This window comes from Rhinichthys klamathensis, unplaced genomic scaffold (genome assembly GCF_029890125.1).
Source record: "Rhinichthys klamathensis goyatoka isolate OS25496 unplaced genomic scaffold, OSU_Roscu_1.1 h1tg000082l_1, whole genome shotgun sequence".
NCBI lineage: Eukaryota > Metazoa > Chordata > Actinopteri > Cypriniformes > Leuciscidae > Rhinichthys > Rhinichthys klamathensis.
The window spans coordinates 1,944,126-1,971,027 of NW_026606624.1; the positions used below are offsets into that span (position 1 = coordinate 1,944,126).

Consider the following 26,902-nt stretch of genomic DNA (forward strand, 5'->3'; position numbering starts at 1 on the left):
AAACAAACAGAGCAATGTTTTTATATTATTCTGTGCTCTAAGAGCAATTTAGTGCAGAAAGGTATGGAGGGCCACTAACACCAGTACATTTTAATTAGTCACCACATGAACAGGGATGGTGGAGAAAGTTTCTCCGACTTTCACACAACAGAACAGAGCCATGAAAATGAGCCCTGCGACCTGAGTATAAGTGCCTTACACAAAGTTCATGACTCATAACTCTCTCCTTACAAAGACAACCCTCAGAATATCAACCTTGAGCTTGAAATAAAACTAAATAAAAGTGATTGTTCTTTAAAGAAAAATTAAGTCTAACATCATTTACTAACCTATTGTTTCAAACTTGTTTTTTTTTTTTCTGCAGAACTCTTTTCTATACAATGAAAGTGGATAGTGACCAGAAAAATATGAGAAGAATCATTTCATTTCAATGCTTTGCGTTTGCTCACAAAAGTTTGCGTTTCCGCTAGAAACTTTGAGTTAACTAGCAAAACTGTTTGCGCTTCCCTGAAAAAAGTGAGAGAACACAAAGTGTCTCAGGGGGAACACAAAAGTTTCATGAGTGAACACAAAAGCATAGAAATATAATTATTTTGACCATATCATATTTTTTTCAATCACCAGGAAAATCACCACGCTCTTACTTGTGTCCCACAAGAAAAGAAGTCAAACAGATTTGGAAAGACATAAGGGTAAATAAATTATGTCCGAATAATTTCTGGGTGAACCATATCTTCAAATAAACTCAAAGCTTAATATGCCAATAAAGTGACAAATCCAATGGTAAATCTGTCTGGAGTAATAAACTCATTAAGTAAACATTTTAGACTGTTCTACACTTGATGTCCACAAATAAAATCACAGAATAAATATTTAAAAAATTACTAATAAATCTTGATTTCACACTAGAATTTAAAATCTGAACAAAGAAAAGGAATCATCTGCCATCATCTCCTATTTATTCTCTAGATGACAGGAACCATTTTGTTAAATTGAATCAGACATCATGGCTTTAGAACTGTCACTGGCAACCAACTGCAGTGTCTCTCAGACTTTCCAATGAAGAGTTTCATTTCCTAATAGAGAGATCCCCGGCCTTAGCTTGAAGACATTTCAAAAGCCTGCCAGGTGTAATATGATAGAAAGCACTCAGACTGACAGTGGTCCACCTGCTGATGCACATAAATGAGAATTCCTGCGTGCTGCTAAAACGAAAGGGTCACAAAAGCACGTCTCTAAGAGCAACTTCCATTTAATGTCACAGAATAATTTGAGGCGTTATAGCAGAGTAGGTCGACACAATGAGGAATCTGTAATGAATCCAAAATTGAAATCATAACACTATAATTTAATTTTGAATAAATCTTATCTAGTGTTGGAGAGAGCTGCCACAAATTGCTCAAAATCATACGGCAAATTTTTCTTGTGTATCTCAAACTGGGGATTTCTAGAGGAACGTGTGAATGTACAATATCCTTTTTTTTTTTAAACTGATAAGAAATCAATTCCCTTCCAATCTGTGGGCTAAAGATTTAAAGGAATAGTTCACCCAACAATGAAAACCCTGTCATTCCAAACTTTCTTTCTTCAGTGAAAGACAAAAGGAGAAACGTGCATTTCCATATAATGAAATTGAGTGCATTTGTAATGAGGGCGAGCAAATGATGACAGAATTATTTTTGAGTAAACTATTCCTCTAAGAATGTAATGTGCAAACAAGCATTGCATAAAACATCCTTAGAAATGAGGGGAAAATGAAAAAAAAAAAACATACGAGTTAAATAGTTCAAAACGATGAACTACCAAAACTATCCTGAGTCAATCTCGGTCCAAACCACCAAACGACCCCTGTCCAGAATATTATACATTAGTTTTTGCATTAGGTAAATTAACAGTGTGTTTGACACACTTGACAATGTCCAAGATCAGGAGAGCTTAAATGGCAGCCAGTGTGGATTTGGTCATCATTAACGGCACATGTGAGGGTCCCGCACCCTCAACAGCCTCTTCACCAATCAAACCCTGTCTGTGCAGATTCAGAATGGAGTCCGCGATGATGCGGGCGGTCTTCTTCTGGTAGCCCCCTGATGTCACCATAAGGATGGGTATTCCTCGTCGCCGGGCTGCCCTGAAGATGATCTCATCTCTCTTTACGATACCCTGAAAGAGGGGGGAAATATTTTGTGTTTAATATGTTTTCATGTGTAATCAGTCATTTTATCAAATTTTCAATTTGAAATTAATAAAAAATTAAAAGAACATTTATTATGTGAGGAGAATTTGAATTGGTCCAATCAGCTAAGCTAATATTAAGTCTCTCTCTTCAGAGTTAAGTATAATAAGGTTGACTGGCCTATTTTCTCCTTGTAAATTAGTTTGAAGTTGTTCAGAGTGGCAACAAACCCTGCCCAGACAGATGGATTATACCGCTGCCAAGTTTTTTTTAAGCAAAATATAACATAAAAAAACAATTATGACGTATAAGTTTACAAGAAAGAAATATACAAAATGATAAATTACTTGAAAACAAGTCTTCGTGACACTACAACAAGGTTCTATTCGTTAACATTACATTGGTTAACATGAACTAACAGGGAAAAATATCTATTATTTCAACATTTACTAATACATTATCAAAATCGAAAGTTGTATCTGTTAATATTATTTAATGAACTTATAATGAACAGTCGTATTTTTATTAGTAATTTTATTAATTAATGTTAAAGCTTTTCCTCTTTGTCGCCATCTCTGTTCGAAATCGGCAATTGCAGTCATTCGCGGAATTATCAACATTACGTGAGTTGTACTTCGACACGACACACAGCGCGGATGAACACAATGTTTGAGGAGAGTGTGCAGCTGTCAGTCACCGGCACGGTGCCGGTGTGGATACTGGCATTCAGAATCACAGATTATTCTTTTTGGAAGTATGACCAACATAATAATTTTCACCGGAAAATGTCATCTGAACTAAGAAACATCCACCTTTGTTCTGGTTCTGACATTGCAGTAAATCGCGCTGATTAAATCTAATAATCGCTTATCATATCACACAAAACCGTGCAAATTATACTATGTTCTCAAATTGTTAATGTTAACAACGTCAGCATTGCGTGACTACATGTAATGTCCTTCCGATATGTATCCTTGTTTTCGCATGGGTCCGGTTGCAGTCTCTTTTTTTCTGTAGCCACTCCGAAGTCCGAACGAAGTCTTTTGCATTTTACAGCGGGTGAATCAGTTGTCACTGGTGATTGTCGTTTGAACCTTTCTGGATCCACCATCAAATTGATAAGTTTAATTATATCAAGTGCTGTGAGAAAAGGCTATAAATCTCCACCTCCAACATCCTCACACGCAACATAGCCTTCTAGCTGAGACTCTTCTTTATGTGTACAGATGTGACGTAATGACGCAAAGACATGCTCGAATCTCCCGCGGAAATCCACCAGTACCACTGGAATTAAAAACATTATTACAAGCTTACCGCTTTGAATCGATCTAAGGCAAGCAGATAGTTTTGAACACTGGCTGGTTATGTATTTTCTCAAATATGTATTCTGGATCATTTTTAACCCAAAAAGCTACGGACGGCAGCTTTAACAAAGATGAATAAATACAGTAACAATTGTTTTGCTCGTTGTTAGTAAATGTTAGTCAATGCATTATAATGCACTAATGGGACCATATTGTAAAGTGTTACCCAAGTCTTAATATCTTATACAATCTTTTGCTTTATAGATTATTGGATATTTTTATTGGAAAAATTGTAACAGCTTTGATTAAAAAAAAAAAAAAAATCACAAACATTTAATTAAGAAAATGAAATATTGTGCAAGTGCCGCACATAAAGTATAGAAACTTACTAATATCGTCTGATTTATTAGACATAACATGTCAACATAGCACAGGGTCACAAACACAGGATATCAAACACTGTTACCATTAATACACTTTATGATATATTACTTTAATAAAAGTCTTTCCTCGAATCTACTTCCAAATCTACAAAATGAAGACTGTAAAGCAAGCCTGAATAATTGATACAGGAGTTTATTGACCAGGCTAGAAAACCCTGCCGAAGACGAGCGTCTGTTAAAGCAGTGCATCTAAGATCTGATATGGAGGACTGAAAGGAAGAATGAAGGACAGTACCTGTGGGGATATAGCCAGACCTCCCAGAGCGTCTCCATCAAGGATGTCCGTGCCAGCATTATATATGATAATGTCAGGCCTTACTTCATTCAGTGCTCCTTCTGAATGGAGCTCCACCTTCTGTAGATACTCCATGTCTTCTGTGCCCCAGTCCAGCTCCACTTTTCGTTTAATCGCCCCTGAAGTCAGAAACGAAAACTAAATGAGGTTTTCATCACCTTAACAGCAGATAAAGACAAAGGTAGGTAAAGTGTGAGTAAACAGATAACGGCAATTCAGAGCAGTTACACTCAAATAATGGACAAAGTAACTTATTAAAAGGGTTAGTTCACCCAAAAATGCTAATTCTGTCATCATTTACTCACTCTCATGTGGTTCCAAAAAATTCTTCAAAAAATGGCTAAGCTGCTCTTTTCAATACAATGAAAGTGAATAGGGACCAGGAGTTATCAAGTTCCAAAAAAAAAAAACATAAAAGCATCATAAAAAAACTTTAACTGTATGCAAAAGAACAGGCTGGAGAGTATGCAAGAAATATTTACTGTTTCACAAAAGACATAGTCACAAATTATTTAAATTATACAGGTATAAGGTTAAGTAAATAATGACAGATTTTTCATTTTGGGGCAAACTACTCCTTGAAGTTATGTCCATTTTCTGAAAATAATGTTTCCCTCAAAAAACTGTGGGGAAAAGCCACTAAGGGTTTTTCTTGCTTTTTCTAATCACCAAAATGGTTGTGTATGTAACTGAAAAGAAGTAACTATTTACTTTAAAAAGGTAAAAACTAATGTAAGGTGTTCTTTCGTTTATTTAAGCCTGGTTTAAAGGCAAATAGAGCACAATACCTTGCTTTCTCTGAGGCTTTTAAGACTAATTAGTCTCTTGTGCCTTTACAGGCAGATGAGAGGACCACGGATACACAAAGTCAGAAAACTGAGGTACGTTCCCTTTTGAACATACTGAGAAATCACAGAGGGAAAATGGCTTAGAAAGAAACTATGGGAAATTTTAAGGAAAACGAGGCCATGTGAAACTTATCATGGGAAGCCAGGACATGCCTTCAATAGAGCGCGGGGAAGTTTAAGTCAGAACATTATACGTTTATAAAACCTTACGTTTAGCTGGTTACGGTATGTAAATGCTTTAATGAAATCATCTCAGGTTTGACAAGTTGTCACACAGTGTGCACTGGAGCTTAACAGAACAGCAATATTTCTGTCACTCCTGGTCAAATGTTTGACAGAGCGAGTTAGAACAGCGCAGATAACGGATGCGTTAATTGACGAAGATTATAATGTGACCATATCGGTGTCAGTTGAAGCGTGTTGTAAGTCATTCCTTCAAACCACTGTGGGCTATTTCTTTGATATCCAACATATCAATCAAAACATTTACTGAACGAAATATCAGTGCAAGTAAGGCAGAAAAAGAAGACAAATCACAATTCAGTATGCAAATATGACAATGAAATGATCAATTATCAGAATTTGAATGGTGAATATTTCACCATTTGTCTCATTCAAAGACAAAAAGATGGATTTCAAATCTTAGGATAAATTTTGTCAAATTAATAAAGTATATATATAAACTATATAGTAAACCAGGGGTTGGAAATGAATTTGACATTTTCCATTCAAATGAAAGTAGTTCATTAAAATTCAATAAAAAAGTTAAATAAATAAAAAATGACTGTAAGGTAAGAGTCAGTTTGGCATGTACTGTAGATGTGAGGAAACATTCTTGTTATGAACAACCTATAAGAAGGTATAAAAGTAAAAAGAAAAACAAATATATATTGCAAACTGCACTGACATCGCTTTTTATTTATTTGCCATGCCAGTATAAATAAGAGGGTTAAAGTAACAAGAGAAATGTGGATGATGAAGAGAACATTCAACCATATAAGGCAGTGAGTAAACAGCTCTCAGTACCATGAGGGTTGCAGGACACTGCCCCCTGTAGGAGAGCAAAAGTACTTTACCTTCTTCCCAGATTTCCTTTCATTTGTCTCCATCTCAGTATCCCATTATTGGTGAGTGTGTGTATGTGTGAATATCTATAGATATGCAAATAAAGAGCATGTCCAGGCTAAATCAGTCAGAAAACCATGATCCAAAGCGTTTCATCTTCTCGTATCACTGTGGGACAGGATATCTTTACATAATCAGGATCACTTCAAATGCCCATTTACACACTCAAATGCACTTTAACTCACTCTTTGCATATCCATCTCCTGGATAGATGTGACGATTATAGACATCCATTATGTAAACGCGTCTGTCATCCAGGAAATCCCGCTCGTGGCCATTTCCCTGCAATATGCAAAGAGCAGATATAAGTTTAGATACATCGATTCCTGCTGTTTGCACTAACAACTACAACTAAGACTATTAATAATCTAAGATTTACACCACCGCTGGTTTCTAACTACAGTGTATTAAAATAAAGATTTGGTCCAGTTGTTTTTAAATTAATCTCTGATCTAGGAAATAATCCGGGCTTTATGCATTTTCTGCACTGATTTTGGTAGAAAATCTGAAGAATTATACATCCAATATGACTAAAATAAATAAAAGAATTATAAACTAAAATTAAAATGAAAACTAATATATATAAAATAAAAGCCAATCCAATTTATTAAAAATAATAGTAATACATAAATAATAATAATAATAATAATATTAATATAAATTATAATAATATATTAAAAAATAGTGTATCAATAACACTGAATAATGTCCTGTCACTGAGTAATCAGTAAAAAAAAAAATCAAAAAGCATAAATATATATATAAAAAATACACTAATCAATAATGCACAATCCAATAGCACCTAAATAGTTTTACACAAAGGATATGAATAATTCTTGAAAAATATACATCCATAGCCTATAAAAAAGTAGTTTTATTGTACATAAAGCAGGTTGTCTCATGGGACAGCCAGTTTGAATCAGAAGAATCTGAAGAATTATACATTCCAATATGGTCAAATGTGTTAAAATGAGCTAAAATCAAATTAACCAGAATATTCAATAAATGAGCATGCAAAAAATGTGTCTTTGTGAATGATGTAACTTAACTTTAATACATGCATAAAATACATATTTTTGTCTTTAATTAACATTAAACATCTACATATACATTCTCAAAAGAAAAAAAAAAATACACAAATGATTTTACATTAAAATGCCAATGAAATATCCATTAAATTAACCTAAGCAGGACAAATAATAATAATAATAATAATAATAATAATAATAAGGCAGTAAAAGGTATATTTTCACTACAAAGCTCTTCAGGTAAAATTTATTTACTTAATTTTGCTTGAAGTAAATGCATATTTTTTTTTACTGTATATGATGAAAATAACACAAAATTAAATAGCAATAAAATGATGTTTATGGTGTATTCCAGTGTATTTTACTCTGCCCAAAAATCCCTGTCCTATCTATGGTCTCAATCAACAAACGTTTAAAAAATATATATAGAAAAAAATATGTCTTGTAGAATTATTATATTTTACAACACTATTCACCCATTTTGTGTGAACTCTCAAAAAATCTCCAAACTGCTTGTCAAGAATACTATAATGCAGTCTATTACATGTGTCCAGTGTGAGCACAACTGCTTTTGTTTTTGACAGCGAGAGGTGCGAAGATGAGCTTTTCCTCAGATGCTAAGTGTTGCGCTCTGTGTTCTGAAGTCATAACATTTCCATCCCTCTTCATTCCATCCTCCTCACCATCTGTCATGTACAGTGTCTGGCTATTGTCACTTTTAATTTAAAACTGCTGCAAGGCCCGCAACTCATGTGTACGACTACAGTCTCTTATTCCAAAACAGCCCTGTCTCTCTACTCAGACCGTTAGCCAATTACGAGACTATGAACCAGGCATTAGGGACACATTCACATTCTCCTGTCTGCACCATCTGTGCACTCAAGCAGCAAAACCTTGCTGCTGGCAAAAAGATATCCATGTAGCAATTTCGAGTTTGGTCCTCTGAAATCTAACAGGCAGCTTACATTAATAATATATACAGGAGTGATTACTCAACATGCAGCAGCCCTTAAGTTCCACTGACAGTCATGAGTAGAGGTGAACTGTTATAGAATGGTAATATTATCTAATGCGCCAACACTATCATAAGAGCAGAGGATGGAAGATACAGTATTTCTGCATCAGAGGCTGCAATCAACTCGGAACTGGAACGGCTAAAGGCTTGTTTGCGAATACAAGCACATGCTGGAACTGTCAGATGGACCATTTCATTGTTTTCATGTAGATTTTCCCTCTTTATTTTGCTATAGGCGGTCAAAGAGGATGCTGTTTGAATATGTGATAACATTAAATTATCATAAACTCTAAAGTCAGAGAGATGCTAACAGATGCTGAGATTATCATCAAATAAATGATTCGAAATGTAATTTTGGCAACTAACTGAAATAAAACAAGCTTAAGTTAAAGAACTAAACTTACTAAAACTCTGGCTAGTGGTTTTTCCATAGTTACTAGCCACTCAGCATTTTCACTGGCCACAATTTTGACATCAACACCATGGGGAAAAACTGCCATATAGATATTTTTAATATAATCTCATAATTTGGCAGCAGGTATATTAGGCTGCTGTCACTTAAAGACCTGATGCAATAATCCATTATACCGTTACACATGCGTTTTCTTTCTCAACTGTTTATGTGCATTGTGTGTATTCGACAGAGGTGGAAAGTAACGAATTACATTTACTCGCGTTACGTAATTGAGTAGTTTTTTTTTTGTGTACTTCAACTTTTTTAAGTAGTTTTTACTGTACTTTTACTTTTACTTAAGTACGTTTTCTTTGAAGTATTGTACTTCGCTACATTTGAAATCATATCCGTTACTGAGTAAAAAATAATACAAGAAGAAAAGAAGAGAAAAAAAACACACTCCGGAAACTACTGCATTGATTGAAGGGCGGGAGAACAAACGCGCAAAAAAGGTGACGCAGAACCAGCTGAAGCTGAAACCGAAGCGCCAAGCGAATTATGGCCAGTATGAAAATACTTTGTAGAAAAAAAGCGTGGTTGTCCTCGAGGATAGATATCCAGTTTGCAAAAAATGTGGACGTAAAGTGGCTGCAAAAGGAGGATATAGGACACCATCCCTCCTGCAGATAAGGTATGTCCCGATTTACGTGATGCAGAGGGAACCCCGGAATCCAGTCATGAAAATGAAATTTACATAACGCAGATGTCACGTAAAACACGCAAAATAATGGATGGATGAATATATGGAAGGTAGAACTGTGCAATAAATCCAATCGCGACATGGTCTGTGAATATTTAAGCTAAGCACAAAAATACTGCATGTAAATATAACCCTATTTGTTCTGCTGAGCTGCGCCGCTTTGTCTACTACATACTCAAGTACGCGTGACATTCAGTCTCACAAACAATTTGAGGATATGAATACATGAACATTTCCAGAGCTGCTCTGAGAGAACGCCTAATGAGCATTTTCATCATTTTATTTGAGATAAACCATTGTCAAATACACTTTGAAACACTTTTTTTTTTACACTTTTGGTCTTCACATAGGCCTACAACCCGTCAAAATAAAAGTTTGGTTTCACCAGGAGAAACTAGGACAGAAATATATTACTATTATAGGCATACAATAGAACGTAGCCTACTTCTCTAAATAATAATAACAACAACAATAATAATACATTTTATTTAAACATTATTTAAAGGAATATATTTTTTGTCCATGGTTTAATTTAGTAAACCTGTTTTTGCAGCGCTTCCCCCCAAAGTAAAAGGACACAATTTTACATTTACATTTGATTACAACCGTTTTTGATAATATATTTGGATTAATCATAAAAATAAACATTAATTTTCTGAATAAAATACATTTCATAGGACAATATTTTTCTTAAACATGTTAATAAATTATTAATGTTAAAAATAAGTTGTTAATCTAATTCATTATCAATTATCAAATTTAATTGATTAGACATGTTTTATTGAAATTTTAATAAAGTTTGTTATAATAAAAGCATTTGTTCAACCAAAAAAAAATCCTGTTTTCATTCATTTAACTGTCATTTTAACTGATGATAATAATAATAATACCCATCATTTATTTAATAATTGATTAATACTGTAAACCGTGATATTTTCTGAGACGCTATCATACTGTGAAAATCTCATACCATTACAAGCCTACACGGGAGAGTCCCCCACCCCCGCTGTTAAAAAAGTTCCTCAGTAACTTTTACTCTGAGTAAATTTTAAATGAGCTACTTTTTACTTTTACCTGAGTAGATTTTTAGACCGGTACTTTTACTTGTACTTAAGTACAATTTTATTGAAGTAGTAGTACTTTTACTTGAGTAGAATATTTTATTACTCTTTCCACCTCTGGTATTCGACTGTTTAAGCGCAATAAGCATGCAGCAAAAACTGACTCAACTAGTACTGAGAGGTGGCTTTATGTGTGCGCAAAATCTGCGGGAATGAGTAAAATTATGCACAATACGCACAACCCCATGCCGAAATGTAAGCCCTGTAACACCAACAATATTCATCCGGAGCAAATGAAACAAGCGAGTGAGGGGAGGCGGGTTTGTGTGTCAACTCGCTGTCGGAGAGATGAGAGATTGAGAAAGCGCAGCTGGTATTGTGTATCTATTCTGCAGAAAATGATCATTGGAAGCTATTCAGATATTCACTATCGATATGTATCGAAAAATCTATATTTTTGACAACACTACATTGCAGTTAGTTTATTATTTCAGATAGTTTATTATCTCAGATTTTTAAAATGTGTTCATGGCACTGCTGAAATCCACCAGCATTTGGCGGGTGTAAATGTCAAGACACGTTTAAATATATATAACTAAAATTACAATTAAAACTAACATATAAATATAAAAGCGAATTCAATATATTAAAAATAATAGTAATAAATATATATATATCAGTTTTTCGGGGTTTTTTACATGAAACCGGTAGTCTCATGGCGGCGGCCAGTTTGAATCACGAGACCAGCTAAATACTCAATTGATCTCCATAACCCGCCTTGTTATCGGACACATTTACTTGTAGAGCAAATTTATCATTGTTGACTGCAAATAGTCTTAAAGTCAGCATGAAACATAATTGCAATAGTCTTTTCTACCCTATAGTGATAAGTGAGCGGCTTGACGAATAGGGAAAAATGTAGGGTGGGACTTGATTTTGTCCATCAGCAATTAATTGGATGGTTGTGGTTTGCTATTGCTGTGATCTCATGTGAGTGACGGGTTGTCACACCCTCACACCTGTAAACACGACATCAGAGAAGAGAAAAGATATAACTGTAAATCGCACATGAATTAAAAAAAATGATGTGCATGAATAAATCATTTCTAATACTGTAATATCTAATAATGTTGCTTTAAGTCATTTTGGGGTATGTAACATACCAGGGATGCTATAACAACTACTTTAAGTACTTTGATTTTTTAATATTTCATCATACAGGGCACTAACAATTTGTCATCTCATTGTGCAGATAATTCTGGTTTTTATGAATTCATATATGCAACTGATGTCACCTTCAGAGACCAGCATCTGCCATTACATGTCATCATTTTAAGCCTTTAATTGGAGCTTCAACGCCCATTTCTCCCCTCTCGATATTTTCACAGTTTTTACACCCAGCTGAGACAGCACTTTCAGGCCTATTTATATGCCAATATGAAGATTCCCACCTTTGTTCTGCTAGTGGCCCTCCATGAATTATTCACCCAGCAATGGTATTGATCTGATCTTGTTGGCTTAGTCGATGAGCAAAAGACCATAATTACAATCAAGCCACACTTGAAAATGCTTATGGCAGTTTTATGTGAAACTGTAGCACCAAAATGATCAAGAACAACAGCTCCTGGGTCCATGAGAACTTACTTAATAGGCTGGGCTAATTAGCAGGGGAGGTGACTCATTAGGAAGGAGAGTGCAATAAACTGCAAATTAGAGGGAAACATGTTGATTTACACTAATTAAGGAAGGAAGGATATGACACGTGTGGCTAGATAAGACTAGTGGTTGATTGATATGGGTGGCTGGCATAATAAATATGTACTCTAAAAGTTTAAGGTCAGTCTGATTGTTTTTTTTTTTTAAAGAAATGAATACTTTTATTTGTCAGGGTCAGACTGAGTTTCATTGTGTTTTTTTGTCATGTGCCTGTGTTTCCCGTTTCCTTTCATATTAGTTGTCATCCCCTAAGGGGCCATTTACATGGCACCGTTTTCAACTAAAAACAGAAAACTTTGTATGCGTTTTGGCTGTTTAGGTTCATGACAGCTTTTGGGGACTGAAACCGCAAACTTTTTGAAAATGGGTTTCAAAGTGAAAATGATACAGCTATTGTCTCCATGCAAACTACAAAAACGCGAATTTGTGAAAACTGTGACGTCATGCATGCGCATGCATATTACGTGTTCAGGTATGGAGTTTTTCTTTAGAAAGTGACTTCACCTACTGGCCTGGCAGCATAATATAGCATTTTTTGCAGATCCATACTAATGGGGATCGTTTTGACAACGTTGTCGTCTGTATGCGAAAACCGCAAAGGAAAAACGTTGCCGTTTTTAATACATCACTGGTGTGTAAACTTACCCTTAGTTACTTACTTGGTTACTGTTTAGTCCCACCTGTGTCTTGTTTAGTTCTGTGTATTTATACTCCCCATGTTCGCGGTCAGTTATTGTCTTTGGTTCACGTTTGTTATATTGATTCTCCTGACTATTCTCCTGGTTCATTAAAGACTGTTTGTATTTATTCTCTGCATCATGTGTTGGATTCCGAAGCTACAGCTGTGACATTATTTAGCAATGATTCAATAAACTGATCAAATGTGCACTAAAGACATTCACAATGTTACAAAAGATGCCGACTTTAATAGCATGGAAAAATGGGCATTGCATGGTCTAAGGTGAACATACTCTCACAAGTGCTTAATTGTTTTTGTGTTAATTCAGTTGTATGTCACCCTACTGTATAAATACACTTGTAACCAAGTAAATATCATGTTGTTAAGGATAAAACACAGACTGGCATATAGCCAATTTGCATTCTACACATCAGTTAAGGATCATAAAACCCGTAATAGTGAAAATGATTAAGGAACAGACATATTTTATTAAAGAGCGGGATAACTTACCATCTCAGCACTGCATTGGATATAACATATTCTACTGCTGCCAAGATCAACAGAGTGGCATCTTACAGTATTCATATCTGTGATCTTTAAAGGGGCCAAATCTTGCAAATTTTAAATTGATATTGATTAGTATGTGAACATTCTGTAAGTGTCAGAACTGTAACAACTTACACTATTTTTCTATTATTACTGAACATATCCCCCTTTTGAATGTTTCTGAAATAATTATCTTCTGCATTTATTTGATCAAAAATACAGTAAAACCAGTAATATTCTGAAATATTATTACAATCTAATATAACTCTTTACTATTTTAATATGTTTGAAAATGTCGTTTATTCCTGTGACGACAAAGCTGAAATTTTAGCAGCCATTTCTTCAGTCTCCAGTGTCAAGAAACTTTTATTATTATCAATTTTGAAAACAGGATTTATCAGGATTTTTTTTGATAAATAGAACTTTCTGAGAAACAGCATTTATTTGAAATAGAAAACTTTTATAACAACGTAAAAGTCTTTACTGTTACTTTGAAACAATTTATGCATTCTTAATGAAATTGCTGAATGGTAGTGTACAACAACATCATCTATTCCAGACAGAGTACAAACATATGGCCCATGCAAATATAGAATTTGCATAGACTTCTTAAAGACAGCAGAAAAAAAAGAAAAAAACTGTTACAGTCAACTATGACTGTGTAAAACATGTATGGTGTGACTATTTAACGCTCTTATGAGATGGTAAAAGAATTACAGAAAAAGCTATCACCTCATTACACACTTTAAGAACATGTATGATATCATAACACACTTGACTTAAAAAGTACCATTATTGGGTAGTAATTGCCATGGCAATCATCATAATGACACACTCAACAGCCAACACTAACGGAGCCACGACAACAGAAGAAAGTAAATTTCAGCTGCAAATGAGTCAAAGCTGTTGCAAACAAGTAATCAGAGAGCAGAACCATTGATTTCACCACCAAAAGGGGTTATTATCTCGTCTACAGCGTCAATTCCATTGACTGACAGGGTGGCGTTGGAAAAGGACTGCTCACCTGATGGGCGTCTAGATCGATGATGGTGGCCCTGGCAACACCCTCCACCCTCTCAAAGAGAAACTGCAGAGGGAAACACACAAGGGAGGAAGTTAGGTTGTGCCTGACAGAGGAACAAATTGCAAAGAGGTTTGTGGATTTCACGACATAAAAAACAGTCTGAGAGTGGAATGAATGGGGGGGGGGGGGGGGGGGGGGATCAATGTATGAGTTTCAGTAAAAAGATGGTACATAGATTCCAAACATGATTTCGTACACATGAGTTTATGCAGGATTTTTTTTTTTTAAATGAACGGATAAAGTACAAGGCTAGATTGTTTGACAGGGAGAAATGCTACATGATTTTCAAAAGTAAAAAGGTTTAACGACCTGTTTATGCCTCTTATCTCTAGTCTTTTAATTTCTTAAATAGAGTAAAACTATTACTTTTTAAAATGACCAAACAGCAACTATACTGAACATGATAGCAAATCCACTACCAAAAGTGCTCAATTCCAACATAAAAAATAATAATTTGGATATAATTGGCTGATTTAGCTCCTCGTGTGATTTAAAAACAATTGCGTTAACAAAATATTTTCAAAATATTGACTTATTTAAATATTTGATATAATTTTAAAAATTAAATTAAAAATATATATATATTTTTAAGTTAACTCTGAAAATATTCATTCAACTTCAAAATATTATTTATTGGCAATGCTCATTAGAAAAAAAAAACAATTTCAGTCAGAAACTGCTCAAAGATTTAAACTGTTCAAGATATTGAGTTTCATATTATTCATAATCCATATGATTTACAACCGCTGTATATGACTATGTTTTGGTGCAAATATTTCACCTTGATTGCTAGTGTGATGTCAGCGTAGGCACAAAAACCTCCTCCTTTGTCACTAGAGCAGTGGTGGAAGCCTCCTCCTGCAAGAGACCAGAAAAAGGCCTTTAAAACAGCTCAGCTCAGTGAATGGTGTATAAAAATGGTGCCTGTTTTCCAGTGCCACCAGACGATTTCCCTTTGAATGTTCTCTCAAAACATGGGTGATTGAGAGACTAGCTTTTAATTAGGATCATATTTATACATTCAGGCAACAGATCTGATCTGTCCTTCCATGACCCGCCACATTTAGCCTCATTAAATGACTCTGCACTCCGGAAGCTCCTCTATGGGAGCGAGCCGGTTGCTGATTAGCATTTATTGCTTATTCACACGACCCCGCTTACTGATTCACACCTTTCAATTACTGTGCAACACCCTTCGAGGAACAATGCCCGCATTTGAATGAACAGTCGTCCGTTGTATATTAATGTTTAGCAATTCAAAGGCAAAGAGCAGCTCTGTTTTAGAAGAACGGCCTGAGGGAAATGCCTGAGCTAGCAGGAGCCACGCTTTCTTCAGAAACGAGGATGAGAATAGAATATTGAATGCATCGATACAACGCCATATTTGGGGAATTTTTGAATGAAGTTACCAATAGGACAACCCTATTACATCTTAATATTAAAAAGATGTTCCCTTTTAACTCATTTCTTTAAAGCATGGGTTCTCAAATTTTACCAGTACAGGACCAATGGTACACAACGTGACAATTAAAAAATTATATTAAATATTATTTTATGTAATTATAAAAACAAATATTTAGGTTTTTTTATTTTAATTATTTATTTAATTTTGTATTTTTTTCATGTTAAATTTAACATTTTTATATGCAATTTGAATACATATAAAATATATGTAAAATAGGACATTGTCACTAAGACAGTCCTTAAGCTTGAACTCAAAGAGAGTTCAACCGAACGTCGACAAAATTAGAGGGAACTTTTTGTGACTAGGCAATATTAGGATGTTTGAGAATCACTACTTAAAAATGATCAATAGTATGCCTGAGCTGGAATCAAATATGCAGGGAGCACAGTAAGATGCACTTATTCTCACTGCAATTGTTTTTCGAGTGATGATTGGGAGCATTAGAAAGAGAACTCACCCACATTTATTGCCCATCCTCGATCCATTGCCAGCTTTCCAGCCTAGAGAGAGAGAGAGAGAGAGAGAGAGAGAGAGAGAGAGAGAGAGAGAGAGAGAGAGAGAGAGAGAGAGAGAGAGAGAGAGAGAGAGAGAGAGAGAGAGAGAGAGAGAGAGAGAGAGAGAGAGAGATAGAGATAGAGATAGAGATAGAGATAGAGATAGAGATAGAGATAGAGAGAGAGAGAGAAATTAACAGAAAAACAATCTCATGTGCCAGATAAATCAAAAGCACAGTAACTTGGCACTAAAGCTGAGGGAGGATTCAACATTATCTGAACTTCTTTCATGTCTGATTACAAATCTTTTCAGTTTCACACAGAAGTTCTGTTCATATAGTCCACTAATGGCTTAAGAGGGGTTTAGTGCAGCTTTTTACAGAGCCTGCACATTTCTAATATTTAATAACACTCATTTTAGACATTTATTTCTGTTGTTAATGGTTTCCTCGTATTCTTTCCCTTATTCACTCATCTTAGCTTTGCTCTATTTCTGTTATTACCTCACATTAACATAGGAAAAATCCAATCTATCGCACACATGTAATGGCAGTGGAATAACAGGAAATGGCTTTAAAATGGCGTTTCCATCACAGCAAGGGTTATCCATTTGCCTATCACTGATAAGACCATCATCCAAGAGTAGCACATTCCAATGAGGTTTGCAATAAAAAGAAAACCTGATGCTGCTTTGTTGAAATAATAATCAGCTTTTCGCTCATCTTCCAAAATGAGACCATATCGCGTTTCCTTTTATCATTTCATCTTGTCACAAGTAATCTGATTGCCTCCATGAGCCTTTGGAAGCTTTGAGTACTTGGTACAGGGCTTCATATCTGCAGTGACATCAAGAGTGGTACTGCCTTTATCATCTTTTTTTTGGAGGGCATTTTCCATAAATAATTGTTTTATTTTATTTGTTATATATACATACTACCGTTCAAAAATTTGAGGTCAGTAGGGTTTTTTTTGAAGTTCATAAAGAAGTCTCTTATGCTCACCAAGGCTGAATTTATTTGGATAAAAAAAAAAGTATAGTAAAAACAGTACTATGAAATATTATTGTTGCTTGCTATTTTTGTGGAAACCAAGATACATTTAATGATTAAATGATTATTCTTTAATGGTTGTTTAAGGGAACAGTATTTATTTGAAATATATTTTTTGTATCAATTTCTAAAAGTATTAATTTCTTTCAAAAAATAAATTAAATATTACTGACCAAAAATATTTTCATGGTAAGAACAGAACATTTAAAATGCAATGACAATCAATTCACAAACTTAAAGAAATGTAAGGACAACTTTTTTTAATTTGATATTTGACAGCAATTCTTAAAACTTTTCCTGGTGAGACCTTTTTAAAAACATCCATAAAAGACCTTTACAAAAACAAGCAATTCCATGTAAAATAGCAGTAACTATGCAGTATTATTTCTGATTGGTGTAGCTTGCCTATTACGAGCACACTCTGAGATAATGACTAATGATAATTTAAGACAAGTTTAACTGCATCTAGAATTGATATACAACCAATACACTCATGACACTCTCCTCTGAGTGCATTTAAAGCTACTTTCAGTCACTCGTGAAGTAGAGAGCCAAACTAAGAAGAGAGCTTCACACATGCACGCACACGCATGCACACGCACACTCACACGCTGCTCTTGAGCTCAATCCCCTGGCTGCAGCCAGTGCATGGCTTTGCATAAGGAGAAGGTTATCAGTGAGCCTGGAGCCCTGAGCTGTTCCTAGGAGGCACAGCTAAGCTCAACTCAGCTCTCTCTTTCCTTTATAACTTTCTCCTGCTCTCCCTCTCTTTGGGGTTTCTACTGATAGGAGATCCATCAGTAAAACTGCATCAAAAGTTTGAGTCTGCAATCATTTCAATCAATTCAAGGACCAGAGTGCATATAAATTTACTCATGATTAATATTTTATTCAAATCAACCAGTGCTCTCAACAAAACAGAAAATGCAACATGGAAAATACGTGCCTCAATAAAAGACGGATTTTTGGGCAAGTAGATCAGATTTAGTTCAGCTGCCTGCTATATACTGTTTAAATATTCAGCATATACACACAAACACTACCGGACAAAAGTTTGGAATAATCACAATGGGTTTTATTTAAGGTTTTTTTTCACCAAGACCACATGTAATTGATGAAAACACAGTAAAACAGTAATATTGTGAAATATTATTAAAATTTTAAATAGCTTTTTTCTATTTTAATATATTTTAAAATGTCATTTATTGCTGAATTTTGCTGTAATGTGATGAAATACAGCGCAAAACATTATTGATTTATTTATTCTATCACATTTTGATGCAAAGTCTATCACACCACTTGAAAACTTGTTTCATTTCACTCTCTAGATCCCTAAGCAGTGGATCAGTATGTAGTGAGCACAAATTTGTGTATACACTAGCAATGCCTTGCATTTTTTCGTCATGCCTGCCTTCTAATTTACATGTTTAGAAGTTGTTCATTCACACTGGCCCATCCTTATTTTTCAGCCCTGGTATGTGGCACCATATCCTCTTCAGAATCAATGATATTTTTAGTCGAACAACCTAAATGACATAACGACCGCTCTGTGTGAAAAGCATCAAATTATATAAGCATCCACTGCCACATTCTGCATCTCTAAAATAATTGTCTACAGCTCGACTGCACTATTTGTAACTGAAGTAGTGCTATTAAAGCAAAACAAAGTGTGCACATCTGATCTCATTCATAATCATCACATTAAGACTGATAATAAACAAATCCACTACAATAGAGCAGAGATTAATGATACGAGTCTGCTCATTATGATAATTCCTCCCAAACGCCCACAATTACACAGTGGATGTTGTCTAACCTTGAACTTCCTTGCGCACTACCTAAAACGGGGACGGCCCGCACACACTCCCATGTTCCCCGAACCAGAACTACAGCTCCATCCAGCCTGTCGACTGCTGACTGAAATGGCAGTCAATTAGCAGGCCGTGAGAAGGGCTCAATGGGAGGTATAATTATGTTCTCGGGCTGAGAGGGACGTGTGGAGCACACTCATCGCGAGTTCGTCTGCCACGCAGTGCAGTCTGTCAGAGCGCAGATGCACTGTGGAGAACACCTGGCATACCGCAATATAATTTACTGCAGTCTTTTACATTGCTGGAATAACAGGGAGGATAGAAATTTGCACTAGGGACGTCCTCAAGATGGTACTGCTGGTAGAAGATTGACAACGTCGTGCCTTAAAGGAATATCCCTGGTCCAGCTCAATCAACAGCATTGTTAATTTCCACTTGACCATCCTTTTCCTCTATAAAAGCAAAAATCAGGGTAATAGTGAGGCACTTACGCTAAAAGTGATCGGGCCAATATCTAAACAATAAAACACTGTTTTAATAGTACAGCCACAACACGTAACCAAAATGTGTTGAGATGATTTTAGCGTGAAAAAATAGCTTGCTAAGCTATATGACATTTTACAACTCTATTGCCATGTCAACACAACACCCTAAAACAACTGTAAAAAGTATGATTTAAACAACTTTACAGCTCAAATAATACACAAGTTTAAACAGAACAATGGGCTATATGCACGCATAACTTCCGCATTTGATGCAAGGATGCTCTTGCGTTTCCGGTTAGGGAGATTTAAAGCGGAGGAAAACCGAGGAAAACGGGATTATGGCAGAGTCTTCAAAATTTACTGTCTTCTCGTCTTTGAAACGAAACTTTAATACGTTTAGATGTAATTTTATACATATTTATGTTTATTTAATATAATAAACAAAGAAGCATAAACAAAATGAGGGGTGTCTGTTTTGTCTGTTTTTGTGACTAACGTTTCTTTAGTATAGCAATAGAGTATAAAAACCAATATAAATTCTCGGATTAGCATTGGACTCTACGATCGGCGGAAGTAATCCAGCATCCTTAGACCTTCACCGGAAATACCGCCGTGCATAGAGCCCATTGATGCAAGTGCTTATTTAAAATGATAAGCTTCACATTTACTTTTAAATCCTCAAAAAATGGCCCTCATTTATATAACTGCCTCACTGTTACCTCAATTTTCACTTTTTTAGTGAAAAGAAGTGATTAGTCAAAATACATTTTGGGGTCTCTATTGCTTTATTGCTAAATATTTTATTCTATTCTAATCAACAGTAAATCATCTTGCGAAGCAACTGTTTCAGTTGATTTGAAGATTGGAAAAGATTTGCCCTGCCATTATCCTAGCATTGTGGCACTTTTTACAGGCAAGCACTACTCACATTTTCCTGAAAAAAAAAAAAAAAAAAAAAATCAAGCATTACTATTATTTATGTGTCTTGGTAGAGATACCAAATGGTCTTGGAACTGGTAGAAATTCTCAGTTGTGTTCATTGTGTACTTATTGCTTAAATTTGATTTGAGCAAATAAAATATTTAAATACAACTACTTAAACATCAAAAAACCTTTCCTACAGAGAAAACTGTCATGGGCTCAAGTGCACAAACATCCAAGCTGGTTATTAAGATCCAAAAACAGAAACTTCCTCTGAGAAATAAAACACTGAAAACTCATTAGGAATTAAAGTAGCACTTTCAGCCTTTATTTTCTTCTGCTTAACTCGCAAGCAGAAAAGCAGCCAGTAATGTGTCTGTTTCTAGCTTCAAAAGAGACCGTTAATGCGGTTGTGTTACCTGTGAGAAACTCCTCCGAGCGTCTCTATCACAGATGTTCAGAGCCTTTCCTGCCGGCTGTTCCTCCCCAGGTTATTTCAACTTATGCCAATGAGAGGCCCAAACTAGGCCCTCACAAACAACTTTCTGTCACCAAATGTTCCTATTTCCTAGTAAAACTTTGAACAATACTCCATGGAGCTGGAGCTTAAGCAAGATGATGACTCATTGTATTACATTCTCCAAACATAATACCTGCAGTTGTACAAACCCTACTGAAAAAACCTAAAGCAGCATTTTTAGAATTGCGTTGTGCTTCTTTATTAGGAATAAGACCAAGTTAGATCTTGTATAGACGTGTATAGACGTTCAGAATCTCATGATATTACCACTGGATTTTCTTTTGACTTCTTATTCGATTTGTAGGGATGTCTAATCTATACCCCTATTTGTATTGCATTGTTAAAATGTCTTGCTGATGGACAATAAAAGGAAATCACTTGGGCAGCTATAACAATGATTTTTTTTTTCATTCCGTTTGATGTCCTACAGGTGAATTTTATCATTTTGCTGATCATAACAGTCCCACAGATCTGTGTTGTATTAAAGCAGAAAAAGTCTCACACAGTGCTGTAACTTGAAAATCTTTATTATATACCTTCACTAAAAATGTCTAGAAAAATAAATCTAATTTTGATCAAAAACATCTAATAAACATTTGCAAGCTACAACATTGTGCAGGACTTTTTATTTTTTCCCCCCATTGTATTGACTATGTCCTACAGCCCTGCCTACAACCCCAGGGTGTACAAAAAGTTTCTGTTAAACTGTGTTCCAAATCATATATTTTTTGTTTTATATTACTGTATGTTGGGACGCTATAAGAATATTGCCATCAGAATATTTTTATGAGAGAATGGAACAAGAATGGAACATCCTTTTTTTGACAAGAGGTAAAGAAAACTTATAACCAAAAAAATAAAATAAAAAATAAAATATTTGTCATGGATCTCACAGGAAAAGTGTGACTGTCTGAACACCTAGATCTCCTAAGGCCAAGAGGGTTAGACTAGAGACATATCAGTGCAGAATTATGATATCAAACTGTTCAATAAGTCAGAATTCACATGCCGTTCCACTGTGCAAAGCTAAAAAGTTTAGTATGAACAAATAAATTCCCTATCTTGAGTATGTTTTAATCTCGACACTCACATTTCTAGGTGAAATGGAGATTTGAAACCTACCATGATGGTTCCTCCTGTTTGCGTTCGCAAAGGTTTCAGAACTTTGCGCTGTACCAGGAAGTTGGGCAGGAACAGGAGAGGTGGGATCTCTGTGATGGTGGCAACTACCAGAGACCACTGAGGGTAGGAGAAATCACATGCACATTAGGTAAGCAATCCTGGTACCGGAGTCTAAATTATAATAACAATGACTTCTAAATTATAATGAAAATAATGTGACAATTTCTTCTCGGATATTGTAAAAAAAAAATTAAGATCTCATAAATATCAGAAACCAAAACAGAAAGCAATTTCAAAGAGGATTTCGCTCAATTTCGCTGGTGGATTGTACAGTAAATCAGGTTTCAAATCTATCTTCAGGGAGTGGAATATAAATGATACAGGTGATAATTTAGTGGAAATGCAAACTGGTGGCAAAATGTTAAAGCAGGATAAATAGACTGTACTAATGCATATTACAAAGTGAAAAAGTGTGAAGCAAGTACAAAAGATTCAGTCAGAGTAGAACTCAGATACCTCTCTGGAGCCCTCCAAGATAGCGTTCTGCATGCATTAAGGGAAAGAGAGAATATACACAGAGCCGATTTAAAGGGTGACCAAGTAGTTGGGCGATAAGCCTTCATAAGTGAGCAGAGAGCAGCGGTTTTCAGCTACAGTAAGCAACCGCTGAAGCAACAGATGCAACAAATATAGTTTCAAATACATCCATTCAGGGGCTCGAAGGCCTATGAACTAAAAAGGAAAGAAGGTTCCCCCACAAACGAAAAATTATTTACTCACGGTCGTGTGATTCTAAATCCAAATGCTGTTATTTTTCCATGAACACAAAATGAAAAATGTTTCTCTTACAATCATATTGACAACGCCTTAAAATGCCATACATTATTACGCCATTGTTTCTTGCTAGGGATGGGTACAAATATACATTTTCCAATGAATTGTGATCTTCTACTTGAACAATCTCAATTCTATGCCAGTATCATTTTCATCGGCTATACATCTGCACTGAATCCACAGCCCCAAAGCAAAAGTTACATTTTATCCAAGCGAACACTCTCAGTTGAAATTGATATAATAAAAAAGGTCATGCACCGCAAAATAACAGCAAGGAAGCTCTTTTTTTTGCCAGTTGTCCTAGTGTTTGAGTTCTATAATTATATAATAATTTTACACGTCATACTTAACAGTTTTACACACAAAGCCTAAAGTTTACTTCAGTTGGTATTCACAGAGTAGTTTTTGGTTGAGTTGAATATTATACAGCTCACGGGTTTGGAACAACACCAGGATGAGCAAATAATAATGAAATAAAATCATTTCTGTGTGAACTGCTCCTTTAAATCATCCCCACTGCGCAGACTGCATGTTGGAGCAGCTGACTCATGGGAGCGTTAGGGATTCTTGGCAGACTGCAATCTTTGCAGAAGACTGCGAACTGATTGATTTGGACCGAAATAAAGGCCTGCACTGAGTAATCCAGCGAAATTTGCTATTGTACACTTCCTCTGTGCATCACTGGCTCATTTCTGGTGAGATGAAATAGGAAGTCTAGATGTCTTTTTGATAAAGTAAGGAATGTCCACACAGTCACAATGGGACTATAATAGATTCAAATGGATTCTTCTTTTGGCACTGATCTCATAGAAGGTCTACAATAAGTACATTTGCAATTATTGCCAGTCAAATTGAGGTAAAGGACAAACCAATTAGAAAATCAGAATGCTGCTTTTATAATTGACTTTTTGTATTGCTTATAGTAACCTTTTGCCATCAGTATATGGAATTATGGGTGCCAGGAAAAGGTGAAAACACAGGTCAGGGCATGGACACACCACTGCACCTCTACCTTGAGTCTGTTCAGGTAACGCGCAGTGTGAACCACAAGAAGATCCGCCTCGCTGGCCTCCCGGGCTGGAACGATGATCTCATCAGTGATGAACTGCTCTTCTGGAAACAAATCAATGTATCATACGAAAGCGAAATGAATGTGAACATGAATATCTGACACTTGAATAAAAATACACGCTGAGCTGTGGAAGCTCAGCAAATTTCCTAGGAAGGGTAGACATTCGGCGGGGTTAAGTGAACTAATGAGGAAAAAGAGCTTGCGCTGCGGACTAGTTTATCTGAAGAGCTGCCAGACTTACACTTTGCCCCTGACCTTGCAGCAGCAGAGAAGCCAACATCCTCTTGCTCCTGTTCCCGAGGGGAGTTCAGCTTCCCTCATTATCTCTGCCTCACTGATTGCTCCTCTCTCCATCCTTCTCTCCATCCCTCCACCTACAGTATACTCCCCCCTTCACCCTCCACCCTCCATTCCTCCACTGACTTGCAGCTCTCTTTGATTCCCCAATTTGTCTCGTTTTTCATAGATTACCTTACACACTGGTCAGAGTGTGTCTCTGGTAAACTGCACCTGCAGTGGTGCTACACACCTTTCAAGAAGCGAATGACCTTGCCCCATTTGCCTGCGTCAAAGGGATGCAGCTTTTCCAGTCCCATGAAGGTGATGTTGTACTCAGGGGAATAGACAATAGGCAGGCATGTCGCAGGGACCTCTGTGTAAAGTTCAGTTTGGTGGGAGCTGTGAAAAGACGAATATGTGATCTAAATAATCGTGCTCATGTGAGCGTCAGGGTTAATTTTACAATAATGACCATCTGAATGTACATTATCCTTTATATTGCATTACAAATGTGCAGTAGAAAATGACAGCACACACATTGTCAGATGTGTACTTTTTTTTAAAACAATACCTACCCTTTCTTTCCTCCTGAATCTTCTTTTTTTGAAAGCATGTTAAATTTCAGCTTGAAACATAAAAAAAAAAAAAAACATTAGTGCAAATCACTTAATGTGTGGGATTCTCTTTCTGTAAGGATTCTGTAGCATGTTGCTTTGTTTTTATAGTTGTCATTCATATAAAAATGTATGATTATGGCAAGAACAATATTGTAGTAACTAATATGCATACCTCGTATTTGATTTACTCTTTGTAGTATCAAGCTTCAATGGCAAAAACTACACATCCCAGGAAGCTTTGCATGTCTAGCGCATGCGCGCTAGGATTTTGAAAGACGCAACTATGCAGGAAATATTTTCGCTTTAGAATATCCTTCCCAAAGTCTGCTGATAAACTAAATGAACCTAACGCGACGAGTTAAATACTCGTTGCAAGCCGCACCCAACTTTACACAGCTATTTTCTTTTTGTCTTGCTTGAAAAAAATCGCTGTAAGTGTGAAATCAACACGACTCACCTGCTAGCCATTTTATATTTCTCTTATGTTTACGGTAAAATTATTTGTCGTCTATGCGTCTATTATGGACAGAACACATGCAACCATCCACTTAATAGATATTAATGTTGTTTCTATCAAACATTTGCAGTCAAAAGGATTGTGCGCACGTTTAATATTGTCTGCTTGTAGTTCCTCCCCTCCTGAAGTGCAGCTGCGCTCTTACTCTTGCGTCCCTCACTACGTCATTATGACAACTACGCAGTTTGAACTCTAAACTTTCTAAAAATAGTTTTATACTAGTTAAAATGAAATGAATACCGACACAAAATTATTCATAATTCAATATTACTATATAAATAATAATAATTATTATTCAAATGTATTTGGCATAATGTGAAACATCATATGAGACAGTGGTTTTTTTTTTCAGAAAACAGATTTTACTTTACAAAGTCTGATAAATGTATCCTGTATCAAATATTAGTTATATAATATTAAATGCTATAATATTAAATATAAAAACACTAATTTTGATATATTATACATTATAAAACATAACTAAATCTTTTCTACTAATTACAAGTCTAATGAGCCTGTTGCATGGCTACATGCTTAGTTGCGCTTTATTATTAGATTTTTTTTTTTTTTTTCAGAAAAAACCCTCCAGTTGAGAATTTCTGATGTGAGCCAATTCAGCTGAGGACACCAAAACATGATGTTATTTAGAAATGACCTGCCAGAAAACGAATAGTCTAATTTTTAATCAATGTATTTGCATTGAGGCACGTAAGCATTATAATTCCAATAATTTATGGGAGATAAAACTTGTACTTCACCTCATTTATTTAGGGTAAACATGTCCCCAGCCCCTGTCCTAAGCATTAGGCTGTATAGTTACCATAAATATCTTGAGCGATAATGGCGTCATCATTCCTATGTCAGGAATGAAGTGAAGCTGCATCTTTTACTCACTGGCTGTTTTGTTTCAGCTCAGACTAACCCGTGAGTAAAAACCGTCACCCAGGCATTACGTAAGAGAGTACAATAGATAAAAGAGAACAGACGACAGTGTGTGTGTCCCTGCCCGCATTGCTAGCAGTTTTATCAGTATCCTAATTCCTTCACAAGCTGGGGTAATCTAAAGGCACCCACTGCTAGCATGTAATGTAATGGGTCTTTGCACTCCCCGCAAAGTACAGTCTCACTGTGGCTGCTCTTTGAAGCTGAGGAAGCCTATGGCATGGCCTGGGTAGCTTCTTTCTATAATGGAATATTTTTGCATAAATTGAGACTTCAGCCTTGTCTGTTTTTTTTATTATTATT

The 26,902-nt window shown here is 35.7% G+C and overlaps 1 protein-coding gene across 3 annotated transcripts; it reads right to left on the reverse strand.

The window, feature by feature from the left end:
* Window positions 1-1,879: 1,879 nt before the first annotated feature.
* On the reverse strand, window positions 1,880-26,443 carry hdac11 (histone deacetylase 11). Of its 3 annotated transcripts, none has more exons than XM_056251408.1 (12): window positions 26,416-26,443; window positions 25,099-25,148; window positions 24,774-24,922; window positions 24,185-24,285; window positions 22,855-22,881; window positions 22,339-22,455; window positions 16,394-16,436; window positions 15,253-15,329; window positions 14,412-14,474; window positions 6,374-6,470; window positions 4,156-4,334; window positions 1,880-2,160 (listed from the first exon to the last, which is right to left on the reverse strand). In XM_056251408.1, the coding sequence occupies exons 2-12, from the start codon at window positions 25,134-25,136 to the stop codon at window positions 1,936-1,938; spliced, it is 1,116 nt and encodes a 371-aa protein (XP_056107383.1). In that variant the 5' UTR covers window positions 25,137-25,148; window positions 26,416-26,443; the 3' UTR covers window positions 1,880-1,935. The 3 variants fall into 3 exon arrangements, with proteins under 3 accessions (XP_056107383.1, XP_056107382.1, XP_056107385.1); XM_056251407.1 differs by lacking the exon at window positions 26,416-26,443 and adding an exon at window positions 25,598-25,811; XM_056251410.1 differs by lacking the exons at window positions 22,855-22,881; window positions 26,416-26,443 and adding an exon at window positions 25,598-25,810.
* Window positions 26,444-26,902: the final 459 nt, after the last annotated feature.

What these genes read in the sequence shown, in the direction of transcription:
- hdac11 (XM_056251408.1), bottom strand. Translation starts at nt 25,136, where the DNA reads ATGCTTTCAAAAAAAGAAGATTCAGGAGGAAAGAAAGG. An exon ending in TCTTGGAGGGCTCCAGAGAG is followed by an intron (nt 22,456 to 22,854) that starts GTATCTGAGTTC and finishes TCCTACCCTCAG; the next exon opens with TGGTCTCTGGTAGTTGCCAC. An exon ending in TCGATCTAGACGCCCATCAG is followed by an intron (nt 6,471 to 14,411) that starts GTGAGCAGTCCT and finishes TGCATATTGCAG; the next exon opens with GGAAATGGCCACGAGCGGGA.